The sequence below is a fragment of the Polypterus senegalus genome, chromosome 11 (genome assembly GCF_016835505.1).
Source record: "Polypterus senegalus isolate Bchr_013 chromosome 11, ASM1683550v1, whole genome shotgun sequence".
In the NCBI taxonomy this organism is placed as follows: Eukaryota; Metazoa; Chordata; class Cladistia; order Polypteriformes; family Polypteridae; genus Polypterus; species Polypterus senegalus.
The window spans coordinates 157,872,964-157,892,668 of NC_053164.1; the positions used below are offsets into that span (position 1 = coordinate 157,872,964).

Genomic DNA, 19,705 nt, shown 5'->3' on the forward strand with positions numbered 1-19,705 from the left:
ACATATTGAGGAAATGGAAGACCACAGGCTTAGTTCAAGTTAAGGCTCGAAGTGGCAGACCAAGAAAGATTTCGGATAGACAGAAGCGACAAATGGTGAGAACAGTAACAGTCAACCCACAGACCAGCACCAAAGACCTACAACATCATCTTGCAGCAGATGGAGTCACTGTGCATCGTTCAACCATTCGCACTTTTACACAAGGAGATGCTGTATGCGAGAGTGATGCAGAGAAAGTCTTTTCTCCGCCCACAGCACAAACAGAGCTGCTTGAGGTATGCTCAAGCACATTTGGACAAGCCAGCTTCATTTTGGAATAAGGTGCTGTGGACTGATGAAACTAAACTTGAGTTATTTGGGCATAACAAGGGGTGTTATGCATGGAGGAAAAAACGCTAACATTCCAAGAAAACACCTGCTACCTACAGTAAAATATGGTGGTGGTTCCATCATGCTGTGGGGCTGTGTGGCCAGTGCAGGGACTGGGAATCTTGTCAGAGTTGAGGGACGCATGGATTCCACTCAGTATCAGCAGATCCTGGAGACCAATGTCCAGGTATCAGTGACAAAGCTGAAGCTGCGCCGGGCTGGATCTTTCAACAAGACAACGACCCGAAACACTGCTCAAAATGCACTAAGGGATTCATGCAGAGGAACAAGTACGTTCTGGATTGACCATCTCAGTCCATAGACCTGAATGTAATTGAAAATCTGTGGTGTGAGTTAAAGAGAGCTGTCCATGCTCGGAAGCCATCAAACCTGAATGAACTAGAGATGTTTTGTAAAGAGGAATGGTCCAAAATACCTTCAACCAAAATTCAGACTCTCATAGGAACCTACAGGAAGCGTTTAGAGGCTGTAATTTCTGAAAAAGGAGGATCTACTAAATATTGATTTCATTTGTTTTTTGTGGTGCCCAAATTTATGCACCTGCCTGATTTTGTTTGAACAATTATTGCACACTTTCTGTAAATCCAATAAACTTCATTTCACTTCTCAAATATCACTGTGTGTGTCTCCTATATGATATATTTAACTGACATTTTTTATCGAAACAACCAACGATTTAGACAGGAAAATAATGACTATTAACAAGGTTGCCCAAACTTTTGCATCCCACTGTATATCATTGTTTTAATTTATTTCTAGTTTCTTTTAGAAAACTAGTTTTGTTTCTATAAATATCACAAATACACCAAAAAGGATTTTTTTTCTATAAACCACCTTAGTCAGATGTGTTCAAAGGAAAGGATGATGCAAAAAAAAGAAGTTGTCCATAAATAATTAAAACAAGCGCAACCTGGCAAGCTCAGCTACTAGGGGGAGTCAAGTTAAACTTACAAAATGGAATAAACCTTAACAAAACTAATAATGTAATTTCTCAGTGTAGTTTCCACCATTCTCAATGCACTTGCACCACCTGCTAGGAATTGCCTGGATTCCAGCAGAATAAAAGGTTTTATCTTGTCCTTGCAATCACTCATGCACTGCCTTCTTCAAGTTATCATCTGTTTTGAATCGATGACCATCCAGATGTTTTTTTAGCGGTCCAAAAAGGTGGAAATCACATGGTGACATATCTTGTGAATAAAAAGGAGGTGGCAATACCTCAAACTTCAGTTTCTCCAGACAAACCTTTGTGTTCTTAGCAGTGTGTGAGTGCACTGTCTTGCAGCAAAAGGACTCCTTCAGATAGCAGTCCCCGCTGCTTTGATTGAATCGAAGACACTAGTGACTGCAGTACCCCTTGGCATGCAGTATTCGACAATTACTCGGGTGCACAAGTGGTTGTGAGGATAAGACAAAACCTTTTATTCTGCTGGAATCCAGGCACTTCCAGGCAGGTGCCGCAACTGCATTGAGAAAGGTGGAGACTACACTGAAAAAATTAATTTCATTTTTGTTAAGGTTTGTACAATTTTGTAATAAATCCATTTTCTAACTTTAGCTTGACTTCCCCTTGTACATTAAACCATTCATTTATGTTTAACTTTACTTTTAGTGGTGCACAATTACTGGTCTTTGTAAAGAAACAAATTATTGCAGCTACTTTATTTATATCAGAGGCAAGACTTCCACAACAACAAACTGGAAAACACATACCTCTTGAGGTGTAGCCTCCCATGACATAGATCATTCCTTTACATTCGCATGCTGAGAATTCAACTAATGGGTCTGGTAACGGTGCAACAAAATTCCAACTATCCATTTCAGGACTGTAACACTCAACACTATTCAGAGAATGTCCTCCAACTGCATATAGTTTTCCATTTGCTGGCACAAGCTTGAAATTGGACCTGTACAAAAATAAATACTTATTATATAAACATGTAAATTTACATGTCTAAAAAAGCATTTAAATATATGCAGTATTATATGTATTACACACAAACACATACATAAAAAAGAAGATACATATATTTATGTATATATATATATAAATATATATATATATATATATATATATATATATATATACATACATACATAAATATATATATTTATTTATTTATTAGATAATGAGCCACATACGATCGAGTCCGAGCCCACTGAAATTAAAAGGGGTAAAGTGTATACATTTCGAAAAGAGTGGCTTAACCAGTTTCCCTGGCTAAGATACAGTAAAGCCGATAATATAATGCACTCTATTTACTGTAAAGAGTGTGGGAAGACCATGGCCGGCAGTAGTGCATTTGTGACTGGTTCTAATACATTTAGAATTGAAACGCTGAAAAAGCACAATGCATCTATAAAACACATTACATACCGCGATAAATGCACTGCTCAAGTGTCCCCTCTCCCCGCTGCCTTTCAGCAGCAGGCAGCAGCAAACAGATCGTCAGACGAGGCCGAGATGATAATTAAGTTTAACGTTGCCTACAATATTGCAAAAGAAGAACTTCCCTTCACATGGCATTCCTGATCGATGGAGACACAGATATCGCCACAAAGGAATGTGTCATTGTGTACGGTCGTAACTTGCGGAGAGGAAGACCGGTGAATATACTTATTGGACACATTGAGGTCGAGCATGCTCATGCCCAAGTCTGGAAGATTTTGATGCTATAGAGAGTGTGGCCAGCTGGTTTAGTCAAGGCCAAAGATCAAGAAGGCCAAACTACAGGAGTTGGCCATCCGAGGGGCATGTGACTGCAATGGACGATAGTCCATAAGACATTGAGCCATGAGATGTTCAGTTTGAAGCCCTTAAAACACTTAATTTAGATTTTCTTTTTAGTTAATTTATCTTGAGATTGTTTAAGTTTAAATTTCAGCTCAGTAAAGCACTTTAAGCACCAACACTTTTTCATTAAGTTGCCTTTCTTGTAGAATTGTGCTTGCCTTCAAATAAAGAACTTTATATTGACCAGATTGTTAGTTAATCATTTACAAGTCAATATTGCCTATATGGACAGCAATTAAAAAAAACAAAACAAATAAATAAATAAAGAGAACGTGTAAAACTGTGGTGTCAAATGTGATGCGGTTGAAAATTTGGGTGCACCTAACTTTTGTGTTGGTGCACCTAAGAAAAAAACTTAGGCGCACCAGTGCAAAAAGTTAGTCTAGAGCCCTGGTATGTGTGTGTGTATATATATATATGTGTATATATATATATATATATGTGTATATATATATGTGTATATATATATATATATATATATATATATATGTATATATATATATATATATATATATATATGTATATATATATATATATATATATATATATATATATATATATATATATATATATATATATTAGTATATATACACAGTATAACAGTGGTGTGAAAAACTATTTGCCCCCTTCCTGATTTCTTATTCTTTTGCATGTTTTTCACACAAAATGTTGGATTTTTTTTTTCTCCCTAAATAACAAAAAACCATCATTTAAAAACTGCATTTTGTGTTTACTTGTGTTATATTTGACTAATGGTTAAATGTGTTTGATGATCAGAAACATTTTGTGTGACAAACATGCAAAAGAATAAGAAATCAGGAAGGGGCAAATAGTTTTTCACACCACTGTATATACACAGTACTTTTATATATATATATATATATATATATATATATATATATATATATATATATATATATATATATATATATATATATATATATATATATATATATATATATATATATATATATACACAGTACAGTCCAAAAGTTTGGACACACCTCTGCATTCAATGTGTTTTCTTTATTTTCATGACCATTTACATTGGTAGATTCTCACTGAAGGCATCAAAACTATGACTGAACACATGTGGAGTTGTGTACTTAACAAAAAAAGGTGAAATAAATGGTTTTATTTCAGGTGACTACCTGTTGAAGCTCATCGAGAGAATGCCAAGAGTGTGCAAAGCAGTAATCAGAGCAAAGGGTGGCTATTTTGAAGAAACTAAAATATAAAACATGTTTTCAGTTATTTCACCTTTTTTTGTTAAGTACATAACTCCACATGTGTTTATTCATAGTTTTGATGCCTTCAGTGAGAATCTACCAATGTAAATGGTCATTAAAATAAAGAAAACACATTGAATGAGGAGGTGTGTCCAAACGTTTGGCCTGTACTGTATATTTATATATATATACACACACACACATATATATCTATACTAATAAAAGGCAAAGCCCTGACTGACTGACTGACTCACTCACTGACTCATCACTAATTCTCCAAGTTCCCGTGTGGGTAGAAGGCTGAAATTTGGCAGGCTCATTCCTTACAGCTTACTTACAAAAGTTGGGCAGGTTTCATTTCGAAATTCTACGCGTAATGGTTATAACTGGAAGTTACTTTTCTCCATTTACTGTAATGGAGTTGAGCTCTAAAGCCGTGGGGGACGGAGTTTCATGTGACATCATCACGCCTCCCATGTAATCACGTGAACTGACTATCAATGCAGTGCGTAGAAAACCAGGAAGACCTCAAAAAAGCGCTAAAGAAAACATGCGTTATATAATTGAGAAAGCAGCGAAACAATAAGAAGCGAGCGACTGACATATACAACCATATTCATGAGTGCTGCTACTTCGGAAACAAAGCACGATGTAAACCTACACTTTAAATTAAGTTCAGAGACAGGCTGCCGCTGGCGTTTGTAATTTAGTGCCTGACCATATAAGGCCGTCCGTCAGCGGCAATCCAATAGAAACACTGCCGCTAAATATTCACAGGTGAAGGACTGTGCTTATGCAGAGGAAGATGAGATGGTCAGGGTAGTGTTTGGCACAAACTCAGCGAAACTGCAAGAGAAACTTTTAAGCGCTAACATTACATACAGCCGTGGACAACACACGAGATGGCACCAGCACAGCTGGGAACCTTCAATACAAGAACACAAAGCAGCTCACGTGAACTGACGCAGTGCACAGACAAAAGCAACAGTTCCAAAGAGTGCATGCAGTGTGTCACATCTCAGATAAAGAGGAAGACGAGCTGTTTATTGATGCAGTAAGAAACGAATCGATGAATGAAACCTCTTATCTTTACAAAGATTGACAAACACGGAATGTAACTTGAACACAACACATCGTACAAATACGAACCTGATTGAAAGAAATAATGATAATCAAATCCTTGATAACAGCAACACTCAATAACACTAACAAAACAATTACTGTATATTGACAATCATGTTACGTTATTTTTAAAATGTTCCCTTTTCTTTTTCATAACTTCTTTTAACAGACTACTTCTCCACTGCGAATATATATATATATATATATATATATATATATATATATATATATATATATATATATATATATATATATATATATATATATATATCAGGGCTGTGGAGTCAGTAGATAAATGCTCCGACTCCGACTCCTCAGTTTCTAAATCTTCCGACTCCGACTCCCCGACTCCGACTCCTCTGTATGTATATACTATGCTAATGTATTTTCTACATCCATTGAAGGAAAGGAAGGCAACATACATGTCATTTCACCACAGAACTACTGGCTAGGAAACCAACACTCTACTATAATGCCAGATTAAAGACAAACACAATTGATTGGCGGCCGCAGATTGCGGGTGTTCACACGGACGGGCAGATCCAGCTTGCCGAAAATCTCGACCACCGCCCCATCCAAAGTAATGTGATGCCTCTGTCTACTGCAGTGGCTGTCTCCTCTGTCAGCCAGCCGGAAGTTTAGTGCATTGTGTCACTCACCGGCCAGCTGATCAGCAGAACGAGCCTCTGCTGGAGACAGGTAGAGATCTGTGTTCTCGGCTCCTCGCCCCTTCACTAGCGCATAGCGAAGGGGAGCCGACGGAGCTGAGAACACACCAGATGATTTTTCAGGCGTTTGACGCATGATGACTCGTTGAACGGCCGAAAAATCATCAGTGCATCTGTAAATGTATGGGGGCTTTAGGCTAGGTTCACAGTTCCTTGTAACAGTGGAACACAACACAATGGAAAGCGGTGCCGCACCTTACCTGTGCATTACATCCCATATAGTAACGCATACAGTCAATGAAAAGCATGCTTCATGGTTACTTGACATGTTCGTTTTGTGGTAACATTATGCACTGCATGCATTGGGCTTTATTCTTACAGCAGAGAAGTAGTTCATTATGACTGTTTGTGAACTGGGACATTTCAACTTACTTTTTTAATTCCCATTTAAATTTAGTAGGAGTCGGTTAACTTTTTGCCGACTCCGGGTACCCAAAATTGTCTCCGACTCCTCGACTCCGACTCCACAGCCCTGATATATATATATCTATATATGTATACATATATAGATAGATATATATACATATAGATATATATATAGATATATATATAGATATATATATATATATATATATATAGATATATATATATATATATATATATATAGATATAGATATATATATATAGATATAGATATATATATATAGATATATATGAACGATGAACGAAACCTGTCATCTTTACAACGATTGACAAACACGGAATGTAACTTGAACACAACACATCCTACAAATACGAACCTGATTGAAAGAAATAATGATAATCAAATCCTTGATGACAGCAACAGTCAGTAACACTCACAAAACAAATACTGTATATTGACCGTCATGTTACGTTATTTTTAAAATGTTCATTTTATATACTGTATTATTGTTATTAAAGCCCGGGTATATGAAGCGCTGGTAACACAATAAACTACAGATCCCATAATGCAGCGCTTCAGCTGCCTTGCCGAACACTTACCGCGTTAATCAAGTCTACCTTATGATGCTGCAAGTTATTGCGAAGCTAGCTCACCGCGATGCTGAAGAGAAAAGTTGATTCTGAAAATAGAGCCTTTAAAAACCGATGGGAGGCTGAGTATATGTTTACTGAACCCGTGTGTCTCATTTGTAGAGCTAATGTGGCTGTAATTACAGAATTTAATCTAAGACGGCACTATGAGACATAACATCAGGGTAACCTGAATGCAATGCAGAAGATACAGAAATCAGCATAATTAAATAAGAATCTGACACTTCAGCGGACGTTTTTACCCGTGCACAATCACAAAGTGATTTCAAGTGAAGCTGCTTTTATTTGAGACACAAATGCACAAGTGCACCTTGCCCCACTTTCCCTGTTGCCAAGTAATGTTAAACCAAGTCGTCACTACGGTGTTCCCAAATACGCACTTTGCTGATAAACTGAGCGTACTGAGTTTGCACGGCGCTTTGGTGACTTTGAAGAACAAAAAAAGTCCGTCTACATGCGGCTCGAACCTTGTGCATGTTTGGTAGCACATATCTGTGTGAGAAGCTCTTCTCAGTGATAAAGACTTAACAAAACAGCACACAGGATTCGCCTCACTGATGAGCACCTGCAGTCCATCCTGAGAATCTCCACAACACAGAACCTCACACCAAACAGAAACGAACTTGTTGCCAAAAAAAGATGACAGGCGTCCAGCTCTAAAATGACATAAGAGCAAAGACAACTGAATGATTTGATTTGTTATTGCTGAAAGGAACACATTTTATTTATATTTCCAGGTTTTGTTATGCAGCATGTTCATATTTGAATTTGTATAATTTTGACAAGATATATTTTTATGGAGAGCAAAATCTTTTGGGATATTTAAAATCTAAGTTTATTTTTTATATAAAATTACATAAGAGTAAAGAAATTTGAATGTTTGTTCTTTTAACGTTTACTTTATTTCTAACTTGTATAATTTGGACAGGATATATAATATTTTGCTCTCCATAAAAATAAGTTGTTTAAAGTTTGAGTTGATTTATTCACGAATAATATTCCTGTCTGTTTTTACCATTCCTACCAAAGATATTTCTGTCGACTAAATAAAAATTCCTTCTATTTAAAATTTAAATAGAACTTGAACAAATACGATAGTTCATAATATCCACGCAGACTTGCGTGTAAGCGGGAGTCATCCGTTTTAACAAGCAGCATATTGCACTGATACTGAAATAGCTGTGTGTGTATATATGTAGATATGTATGTATATGTATATATATATGTTTATATATGTGTGTGTGTATGTATATATATATATGTATTTGTGTGTATATATATGTATGTATGTACTGAATGTGTGTATGTGTTTATGTGTGTATGCATATGTATGTGTATATATGTAGATATATATGTATGTATATATGTATGTATATATGTGTATATGTATAGATATGTATATATATATATGTTTATGTGTGTGTGTGTAAATATATATATATATATATATATATATATATATATATATATATGACAACAACACTCATCACTCACAACAGTGACAAAACAATTACATTGACAATCATGTTACGTTATTTTCAAAATGTTTCCTTTTCTTTTTCATTGCTTCTTTAACACACTACTTCTCCATGCGAAGCGCGGGTATTTTGCTAGTTTTATATAAAAATAAACTTAGATTTTAAATATCCCAAAAGATTTTGCTCTCCATAAAAATATATCTTGTCAAAATTATACAAATTCAAATATGAACATGCTGCATAACAAAACCTGGAAATATAAATAAAATGTGTTCCTTTCAGCAATAACAAATCAAATCATTCAGTTGTCTTTGCTCTTATGTCATTTTAGAGCTGGACGCCTGTCATCTTTTTTTGGCAACAAGTTCGTTTATGTTTGGTGTGAGGTTCTGTGTTGTGGAGATTCTCAGGATGGATTGCAGGTGCTCATCAGTGAGGCGAATCCTGTGTGCTGTTTTGTTAAGTCTTTATCACTGAGAAGAGCTTCTCACACAGATATGTGCTACCAAACTTGTACAAGGTTCGAGCCGCATGTAGACAGACTTTTTTTGTTCTTCAAAGTCACCAAAGCGCCGTGCAAACTCAGTACGCTCAGTTTATCAGCAAAGTGCGATTTGGGAACACCGTTAGTGACGACTTGGTTCAACATTACTTGGCAACAGGGAAAGTGGGACAAGTTGCACTGGTGCATTTGTGTCTCCCATAAAAGCAGCTTCACTTGAAATCACTTTGTGATTGTGCACGGGTAAAAACGTCCGCTGAAGTGTCAGATTCTTATTTAATTCTTCTGCTTTCTGTATCTTCTGCATTGCATTCAGGTCTTTCAGGTTACCCTGATGTTTTGTCTCATAGTGCCGTCTTAGATTAAATTCTGTAATTACAGCCACATTAGCTCTACAAATGAGACACACGGGTTCAGTAAACATATACTCAGCCTCCCATCGGTTTTTAAAGGCTCTATTTTCAGAATCAACTTTTCTCTTCAGCATCGTGTGAGCTAGCTTCACAATAACTTGCAGCATCATAAGCTAGACTTGATTAACGTGGTAAGTGTTCGGCCAAGGCAGCTGAAGCGCTGCATTATGGGATCTGTAGTTTATTGTGTTACCAGCGCTTCATATACCTGGGCCATAACAATAATACAGTATATAAAATGAACATTTTAAAAATAACGTAACATGACGGTCAATATACAGTATTTGTTTTGTGAGTGTTACTGACTGTTGCTGTCATCAACGATTTGATTATCATTATTTCTTTCAATCAGGTTCGTATTTGTAGGATGTGTTGTGTTCAAGTTACATTCCGTGTTTGTCAATCGTTGTAAAGATGACAGGTTTCATTCATCGATTCGTTTCTTACTGCATCAATAAACAGCTCGTCTTCTTCTTTATCTGAGACCTGACACACTGCATGCACGGGTTTTGTTTTTTTTTTTTACACTGTCTTCCTTTAGCGGGACATTGACTTTTTGCACCGTGTGCTTTGTTTCCGCAGTAGCTGGATTTATGAATATGCTTGTATGTATTAGACGCTTCATATTTTTTGCTGCCTTTTCAATTGTGTAATTCGGTTTTTGTTCAGCGCTCTTTAGAACTGTTGCTTTTTGGCTGTGCACTGCGTCAGTTCACGTGAGCCGCTCGGTGTACATGCATCGAAGGTTCTCAGCTGTGCTGGTGCCATTTCGTGCTATGTCCATGGCTGTATTTAATGTTACCTTAGTCCTGGCACTTAAAACTTTATCTCGCAGTTTCGCTGAGTTTGTGCCAAACACCACCCTGACCATCTCATCTTCCTCTGCATAAGCACTGTCGTTCACCCGTGAATATTTAGTGGGAGTTTGCTATTGGATTGCCGCTGACGGACGGCCTTTTATGGGCGGGCACTAAATTACAAACGCCAGCGGCAGCCTGTCTATGAACTTAATTTAAAGTGTAGGTTTACATCGTGCTTTGTTTCCTAAGTAGCAGAACTCATGAATATGGTTGTATATGTAACTCGCTCGCTTCTTATTGTTTCGCTGCCTTCTCAATTATATAATGCATGTTTTCTTCAGCGCTTTTTGGAGGTCTTCCTGGTTTTCTATGTACTGCGTGATTACATGGAAGGCCTGATGATGTCACACGAAACTCCGCCGCCACGGTGTTCAAGCTCATCTCCATTACAGTAAATGGAGAAAAACAGCTTCCAGTTATGACCATTACGCGTAGAATTTCGAAATGAAACCTGCCCAACTTTTGTAAGGAAGCTGTAAGGAATGAACCTGCCAAATTTCAGCCTTCCACCCACACGGGAAGTTGGAGAATTAGTGATGAGTCAGTGAGTGAGTGAGTGAGTGCTTTGCCTTTTATTAGTATGTATGTATGTATATATATATATATATATATATATATATATATATATATATATATATATATATCCCGATCTACATACTCTCAAATAGACAAGCCACACGCCGTGGCGCAATTGTAGAGGCTTCGCCTCTAGCGCCGACATCCGAGGTTCGATTCCCAAGAGGGGATGCACTGAGTATGTACGCGCACTTCCCGATTCATTTTACCCTCACATCTCCTTGGTTTGAGACGTATGAAAAAATATGCGGTTAACGCAGAATCATGTTACGTTATTTTTAAAATATTTCCTTTTCTTAACACAAGCACAGCTGAGAAGCTTCGATGCATGTTCTCCATAACGCGTTAAAAAAAGAACTTTTGTCAATGCATGATTTCCTGGTACAGCGATTACACTGATGCACACATCATAGCTACAAAAATGTTAGAGTCGGAATAAAGCATGTTCCTATGACTGATCGGAGGAAAATTTCATTTCAAACGACTACCTGAGTGAAGCCTTGATAAAAGCATGGTTTGGTGCACACTGAAAAGCAAGCAAAATTAGATGCATTACAGAAAGCGGACTTTGTGGCTCTTACTGGGGATCATTGGACTTCCGTGACCATTAGTAATTCTAATTACATCTAATTACAAAATGTTCAATGATCACACTGTTTTAGCCTAATATACAAAATAATTTTGGCTAAGGTTACTCAGAGTTTAAAGATTAAGTTGGTAAAATTACCTTTTATGTTTCTGCCTTATTTTTTTAAGAAGAAAAACTGCACTTTATGTTGACATTTTGGTTATTATTATTTAAAGACAATACTAGGGCAGGGCAATATGGCCAAAAATATTTATCACGATATATATTTGAACATTTGCGATAACGATATAACTGACGATATGATTGACGCGAGACAAAATACTTTACAACTCCACAACTTTATTAGTGCAAAAAAAACCCTTCAATTTATTTTCACTTAAACAAGCAGCTGTTTTTATGTACATTAAAGCTATATAAAAATTTAACAGTGCAAATGCAAATTCCTTGCTGACAGTTTAACCAAAAGGCATTTCCAGTGGAAATGGGCTGACATATCCTGAGCATAATCATGTATAATTCCACAAAACTTAGAGTTGCTTTGCAACATAAAACTGCAGTGTGCCAAATAAATCAGTCAAATAATAAAATTCCACAAACTCGAGTAAAAACAAAACAAACAAACAAAAAACATGGATAAATTATTGCTACTGCTCATGGAAGTTTTCTACTGTAAATTTCAAGTTTTAAGATTCTTTGTCAGAAACAATAACATGTTCACAGATGTGGGCTTAAGTGAGGATCTTTGACAAGTTACAACGTTTCCACCTGTGCAGAACAACCTTTCAGATGCAGAGCTAGTTGCTGGAATGCAGAGGTATTTCCTAGCTAATCTGCTGATGTGGGGAAAGTTTACTGTGTGAACTTTCCACCACAAAAGAGGATTACACTCACTGTCTGCTGGTGGACTATTCACATAACTGCACAGTTCAGATAATAACCTTGCTGCAGTTACATCTGTCTTGCCACTAACTGGTCCCTTCAAAAAGCTCCCGAGACTCTTCTTTGGCTTTTTAACAGCTCCCTGACTTGTTTGGTCTCCACAAGATGTAGGAAGTGTTTCTGAAAAACCTGTGGCTGTGCTACCCTGGTGTGACACAAGATGCTCTAGTTCACTCATGACTTGAACTTTGATGGCTTCGCTCTCACTCTCACTGAAATATCCTGTATGAAAACGTGGATCAAGGAGAGAAGCCATGTTAACAACCCTCTCTGTGACACTGTCTTTGTAGCTTTTGTTCATGTAGTCAAGTATTTATGTTTTGATGTCTTTGGTCAGCTGAGTGTCACTCTCTTTTACTTTTAACATGTCATTGTTAAACATCTGAAGAACAGGCTTAACACAAGAAATGGTCACATACTCTTCAGCAGAAAAAGCATCTGTAAACTCTAGAAGTGGACTCAATGCAGTGCTGACCGAGTCAAGCACCTCAATGTCTTGCCATGTCAACATGAGGTGCCTTGTGGTTTTATCAGCAGCTAAAACCTGTGTTATAGCCTTTTCTTGTTCCAGCAGCCGCTGGATCATTCTCTGCTTTGAACCCCAACGAGTGCAACATTCAGTTATGAGTTTGTGTTCTGGTAGGCCCAGTTCTTTTTGGGCAGCCAGCAGAGCTCACTGGCGCTTCCAGCTGTGGCCAAAAGCAGCAACAATCTTCTTTCCCACTCCAACTGCTCGTTTGATCCTTGGGTCCTTCACACTTCTTTCTAAAAGACATACATTTAACACTAGAATTACCAGAGTGTAAAAAACTCGTAGATCCGGCCCACTTTAAAAACGTTCTCACTTCTCCGCCACCGTCTTATGTCCTGTAAATGTGCCGATTAAGACGAGCAGCAAGTAGCCGGCATCCCCTACTGTCGCAGAACGTTCATTAAGTTTTCCCAGCTCATGCCTTGATTATCTGGGAGAAACGCAACTGCTGGAGTTTTAGAGTAGAAATATTAGATCGTTATTTGGAACACATGCATTTCATGTGTGTTTCGTTTCTACAGTAATATCTTTAAACGCATTGTTAAAACAGAAACTTTTTCATATTTTAATAATAAATGTGTTAGCTGGGATTGGCTCCAGCAGACCCCCGTGACCCTGTGTTAGGATTCAGCAGGCTGGAAAATGGATGGATGGATAATAAATGTTCCAAAACGTAAGCATAAACTATAGAATGTTTGAAGCCTGATTTCCAAAGATTAAATAAACAGGTTCAAAACTGGTACAATATTTTCCGTGGCGCGGAACTTAAATTTGCTTTTCAGACCCCGGCATGCTTACCGTGTCTCACAGGCCCGAGTTCGATTCCCCGCTGGGGAGGAGTGTTACTTTTTTTTTTTTTTCTTTTTAACCTTCGCCGCTCTGTCTGTCAGCAAGTGTCTGCTTTCTGTGTGCTGGGGCGTTTTGTTTTCTTTTTTCTTAAGTAAATCGTTAAGTTTAAAATGTCGATCGTGGTTATTTCTGTTGATTAATTCATGCTTTCATTCATTATATCTAATACTGTTATAAAGTGGTCGCTATTTTTGCCTGTTGTATGCAATCTATCTAGCGTCTTTATCTCCACTCTCACTGCCCGCTTGCAGCGTGTGTCGATTGATATATGATTTAATGTATTTTCTTTTTTTACCTCAAACGGACATAAAATTTATAAACTAGTATGCACTGTCAGTTAATGAGATTGTTATATTTTCATGTCGGATGCTCCTTTTAAAATATTTTTTAACAATTGAGACTGCAATTAACATGAACAAGTGTCCTTATAACTGTTCTTATTTTTAAGTTCTGTAAGACACAGACTGTCATACAGATCACTGAATAATGATAGATAGATAGATAGATAGATAGATAGATAGATAGATAGATAGATAGATAGATAGATAGATAGATAGATAGATAGATAGATAGATAGATAGATAGATAGATATCTATCTATGCGCATCAATCTATGTGACAGGTGTTGCAGAAAGGCAAGCAGGCAGTGAAATCACATGTGAAAGGCACTAGATAAATGGATAAATAGGGAAGGCACTTATATAATAGGTAGACAGATACATAACAGTATTAGCTATATAGTAGTTTCGTTTTATATATAATGTGTAGGTATTTTACAAATCGGGGAATTGTCTAAAAGAAATACATTAAATCATATATCAATCGATGCACGCTGCACGCAGGCAAGCAGGCAGTGAGAGTGGAGATAAAGACGCTAGATAGATTGTATACAACAGGCAAAAATAGCGACCACTTGATAACAGTATGAGCTATGATGAATGAAAGCATGAATTAATCAACAGAAATAACCGCGATCGACATTTTAAACTTAACGATTTACTTAAGAAAAAAAAAAAAAAACTCCCCAGCACACAGAAAGCAGACGCTTGCAGGCAGGCAGAGCGGCGAAGGTTAAAAAGAAAAAAAAAGTAACACTTCCTCCTCAGCGGGGAATCGAACTCGGGTCTCTGAGTCACGGTAAGCATGCCAGGGTCTGAAAAGCAAATCTTAGCGATACCCAACGGAAGCTGTTATAGATTTTTTGAACCTTTTGTGAACGTGTTTGTTTGATCTTTGGAAATCAGGCTTCACATATTCTATAGTTTAAGCCTATATTTTGTAACATTATTAAAATATGAAAGTTTGTTATAACAATGTGTTGACATAGATTACTGTAGAAACGGAACACACATGAAATGCATGTGTTCCAAATAACGATCTATTATTTCCACTCTAAAACTCCAGCAGTTGAGTCACTCCCAGATAAACAAGGCATGAGCTGGGAAAACTTAGTGAACGTTCTGCGACGGTGGGGAATGGAATAGCCGGCTACTTAATGCGCCGAATAAGACAAGCAGCTAGAAGACAAAAAGACGGTAATTCTAGTGTTAAAAGGAAACACAGTTCATTACTTGACGGCAATATTAACGCGGTGCGGAATGTGTGACATTTAAAGTTATGTATAACACACACACACACACACACACACACACACACACACACACACACACACATACATACATACATACATACATACATACATACATACATACATACATACATACATACATACATACATACATATATATATATATATATATATCTCTTGCAGCACATCTGCCCACATCCAGCCTGCCTGTTCATTTTTAAAGACAACTAAAGATTAATTAAAACATTATTATTACCATCATATAAACTAATGCAAGAAATGCTGAATCTGACATTATAATTAACTTCCTATTGCAATGTGCAGGCGATATCCGAAGCATGAAAGTCTTGTCCAGTTGTTGAGCTTTCACAACGTTAGCCCCATTGTCGGTCGTCACACACACTTGTTTTTCCTCCTGAAGATTCCACGAGCTGAGAAACTCTTTTAAGCCTTTGGCTATATTTTCCCCAGTATGGTCCTCGGGGGGAAAAAACTTGTTTCAAGGCACTTGTTTTGTAGCTTCCAGTCTTTGTCAACGTAGTGTACTGTGAGGCTCATGTAGGGGTCTGATGTTCGGCTTGACCACATGTCCGTGGTGGACGCAAAAAACTCCACCGAAGATAATGCATTTGACACCTCAGTACGGACCTCTTCATATAAAGCAGGCAAGGCGACTTTAGAGAAGTATTTCTTGGTGGGTAGCTTGTAGCGTGGATCGAACTTTTTAAGCATCTTTGTGAAACCTTCTCTTTCCACACTCTGAATGGGCATCATATCCCTGGCTAAACAATGCGTCATTGCATTAGTTAGTTCCCCCCAGCGTTTGCTACTTTTGTCATAAGGCGTGCAGCTATTTAAAGCTACGCCGATTGTTTGTTGAGTCAGCTTCTTTGGTTTCACCACCGTGCTAGTTGAAGCGGACGCCTCTTCACGTGCTTTAACAGCTTTGTTGTACTCCAACAAGTGCTTCTGCTTCAAATGATGAAATAGGTTTGTGGTGTTTCCTCCCTTCGCCATGACGGCCCGCTTACATGTTCTACAAAAAATTTGTTGGGTATCTGACGGGTGAAAACCAAACCAGTTCCACACCACTGAAGTTCCACCATTTTTACAAACTAATTCTGGTTCATCTGTTTCATTCAACAATCCGCTTTCGCCCTTCTCATTCTCCGTCGCCGCCATGCTTTTTCCACCATGTGCGTATGAAAACAAAGGCACTGCGCATGCGCATTTAACCCATATTCTATCGCGATATTTCATTTTCTTATCATTGCCTAACATTGTACCGGTATTATTGTGAAAGGTATAATATGGCCCAGCCCTAGACAATACCATTCTGAAGATGTACTTAAAGTACTTAAACTACCACTTTATTTTTAAGTCTGCCCAATTTTAACCAGGGATGATATTTTTATTTCAGTTTTGAATTCAAATGCAGTTTAAAACCATTTTTTTTTCAGAAATTAACAGCTTGAGTTTACAATATTCATGTCCATGTCTATTATTTGATTCTGTCACCCACTAAAACCCTTTTAAATAAAAAAAAAAAAACATTTGCGATTTGGGGCAAATTTACGTGTGCAATTACATACGATTAATCAAGATTAATTCTTACACAGCCTCTAATTAATTGGATTAATGTTTTTAATCGAATCCCACCCCTAATATATTTATGTAGAGATATATATATGTAGATTTGTATATATATATGTGTGTATATATATATATATATATGTCTATATTTGTATGTATATGATGTGTATATATATATATATGTTTATATATACGTGTGTATGTGTGTCTGTGTGTGTATATATATATGCCAGCAACACTCATGACAATGACAAAACAATTACATTGTCAATCATGTTACGTTATTATTAAAATGTTTCCTTTTCTTTTTACTTCTCCGCTGCCAAGCGCGGGTATTTTGCGATAGACAGACAGACAGACAGACAGACAGACAGACAGACAGATAGACAGATAGACAGATAGACAGATAGACAGATAGATAGATAGATAGATAGATAGATAGGACAACAACACTCATATCAATGACAAAACAATTACATTAACAATCATCTTACGTTATTTTTAAAATGTTTCCTTTTCTTTTTCATAACTTCTTTAACACACTACTTCCCTGCTGAAAAGCGCGGGTATTCTGCTAATATATATATATATATATATATATATATATATATATCTCTATACTAATAAAAGGCAAAGCCCTCACTCACTCACTCACTCACTGACTCATCACTAATTCTCCAACTTCCCGTGTGGGTGGAAGGCTGAAATTTGGCAGGTTCATTCCTTACAGCTTCCTTACAAAAGTTGGGCAGGTTTTATATCGAAATTCTACGCGTAATGGTCATAACTGGAAGCAGTTTTTCTCCATTTACTGTAATGGAGATGAGCTTCAACGCCGTGGCGGAGTTTCGTGTGACATCATCACGCCTCCCACGTAATCACGCAGTACATAGAAAACCAGGAAGACCTCAAAAGCGCTGAAGAAAACATGCATTATATAATTGAGAAGGCAGCTAAACAATAAGAAGTGACATATACAACCATATTCATGAGTTCTGCTACTTGAAACAAAGCACGATGTAAACCTACACTTTAAATTAAGTTCATAGACAGGCTGCGCTGGCGTTTGTAATTTAGTGCCTGCCCATATAAGGCCGTCCGTCAGCGGCAATCCAATAGCAAACTGCCACGGGTAAATATTCACGGGTGAAGGACTGTGCTTATGGAGAGGAAGATGAGATGGTCAGGGTGGTGTTTGACACAAACTCAGCGAAACTGCGAGAGAAAGTTTTAAGTGCCAGGACTAAGGTAACATTAAATACAGCCATGGACATAGCACGAGATGGCACCAGCACAGCTGGGAACCTTCGATGCATGTACACCGAGTGGCTCACGTGAACTGACGCAGTGCACAGATAAAAGGCAACAGTTCCAAAGAGCTGAACAAAACCGAATTACACAATTGAAAAGGCAGCAAAAATATGAAGCGTCTCATACATACAAGCATATTCATAAATCCAACTACTGCGAAACAAAGCACACGTTGGAAAAAGTCAATGTCCCGCTAAAGGAAGACAGTGTAAAAAAAACCCGTGCATGCAGTGTGTCAGGTCTCAGATAAAGAAGAAGACGAGCTGTTTATTGATGCAGTAAGAAACGAATCGATGAATGAAACCTGTCATCTTTACAACGATTGACAAACACGGAATGTAACTTGAACACAACACATCCTACAAATACGAACCTGATTGAAAGAAATAATGATAATCAAATCCTTGATGACAGCAACACTCAGTAACACTCACAAAACAAATACTGTATATTGACAGTCATGTTACGTTATTTTTAAAATGTTCCCTTTTCTTTTCTAGCTTTTTAACACACTACTTCTCACTGCGATCGCGGGTATATATATATATATGTATATATATATAACCCGATCTACATACTCGAATAATGGATACTTTATTCGCCATCAGTGATTGTTTTGGTAAAGCCATACTCAGTGTATTCATTAGATGAGCGGTAAAAAGTAAGGGCAGGGAGGATGACTTATTGAGGCATGCAGGCTGTAGTGCGCGTCAACTCTATCTGAATTGCGCGATCACATTTGAAAAAATATATCTTTTCAAGTTCTATTTAGTCCATATGTGTCAAACTCAAGGGCAGGGCCACATCCGCCCGGTAATTATATCCGCCCGAGATCATTTTATATACTGTATTATTGTTATTAAAGCCGGGTATATGAAGCGCTGGTAACACAATAAACTACAGATCCCATAATGCAGCGCTTCAGCTGCCTTGCCGAACAGTTACCGCGTTAATCAAGTCTACCTTAAGATGCTGCAAGTTATTGCGAAGCTAGCTCACACGATGCTGAAGAGAAAAGTTGATTCTGAAAATAGAGCCTTTAAAACCGATGGGAGGCTGAGTATATGTTTACTGAACCCGTGTGTCTCATTTGTGGAGCTAATGTGGCTGTAATTACAGAATTTAATCTAAGACGGCACTATAAAACAAAACATCAGGGTAACCTGAAAGACCTGAATGCAATGCAGAAGATACAGAA

At 37.4% G+C, this 19,705-nt stretch overlaps 1 protein-coding gene across 1 annotated transcript in view; it reads right to left on the minus strand.

Moving 5' to 3' along the window:
• klhl42 (kelch-like family, member 42) overlaps positions 1-19,705 on the minus strand; it is a 71,623-nt gene that overhangs the window by 34,174 nt on the left and 17,744 nt on the right. The window contains exon 2 of the mRNA XM_039769965.1: positions 2,104-2,297. Within this exon, the coding sequence (XP_039625899.1) occupies positions 2,104-2,297 (194 nt within the window). The remainder of the gene's footprint in view (positions 1-2,103; positions 2,298-19,705) is intronic.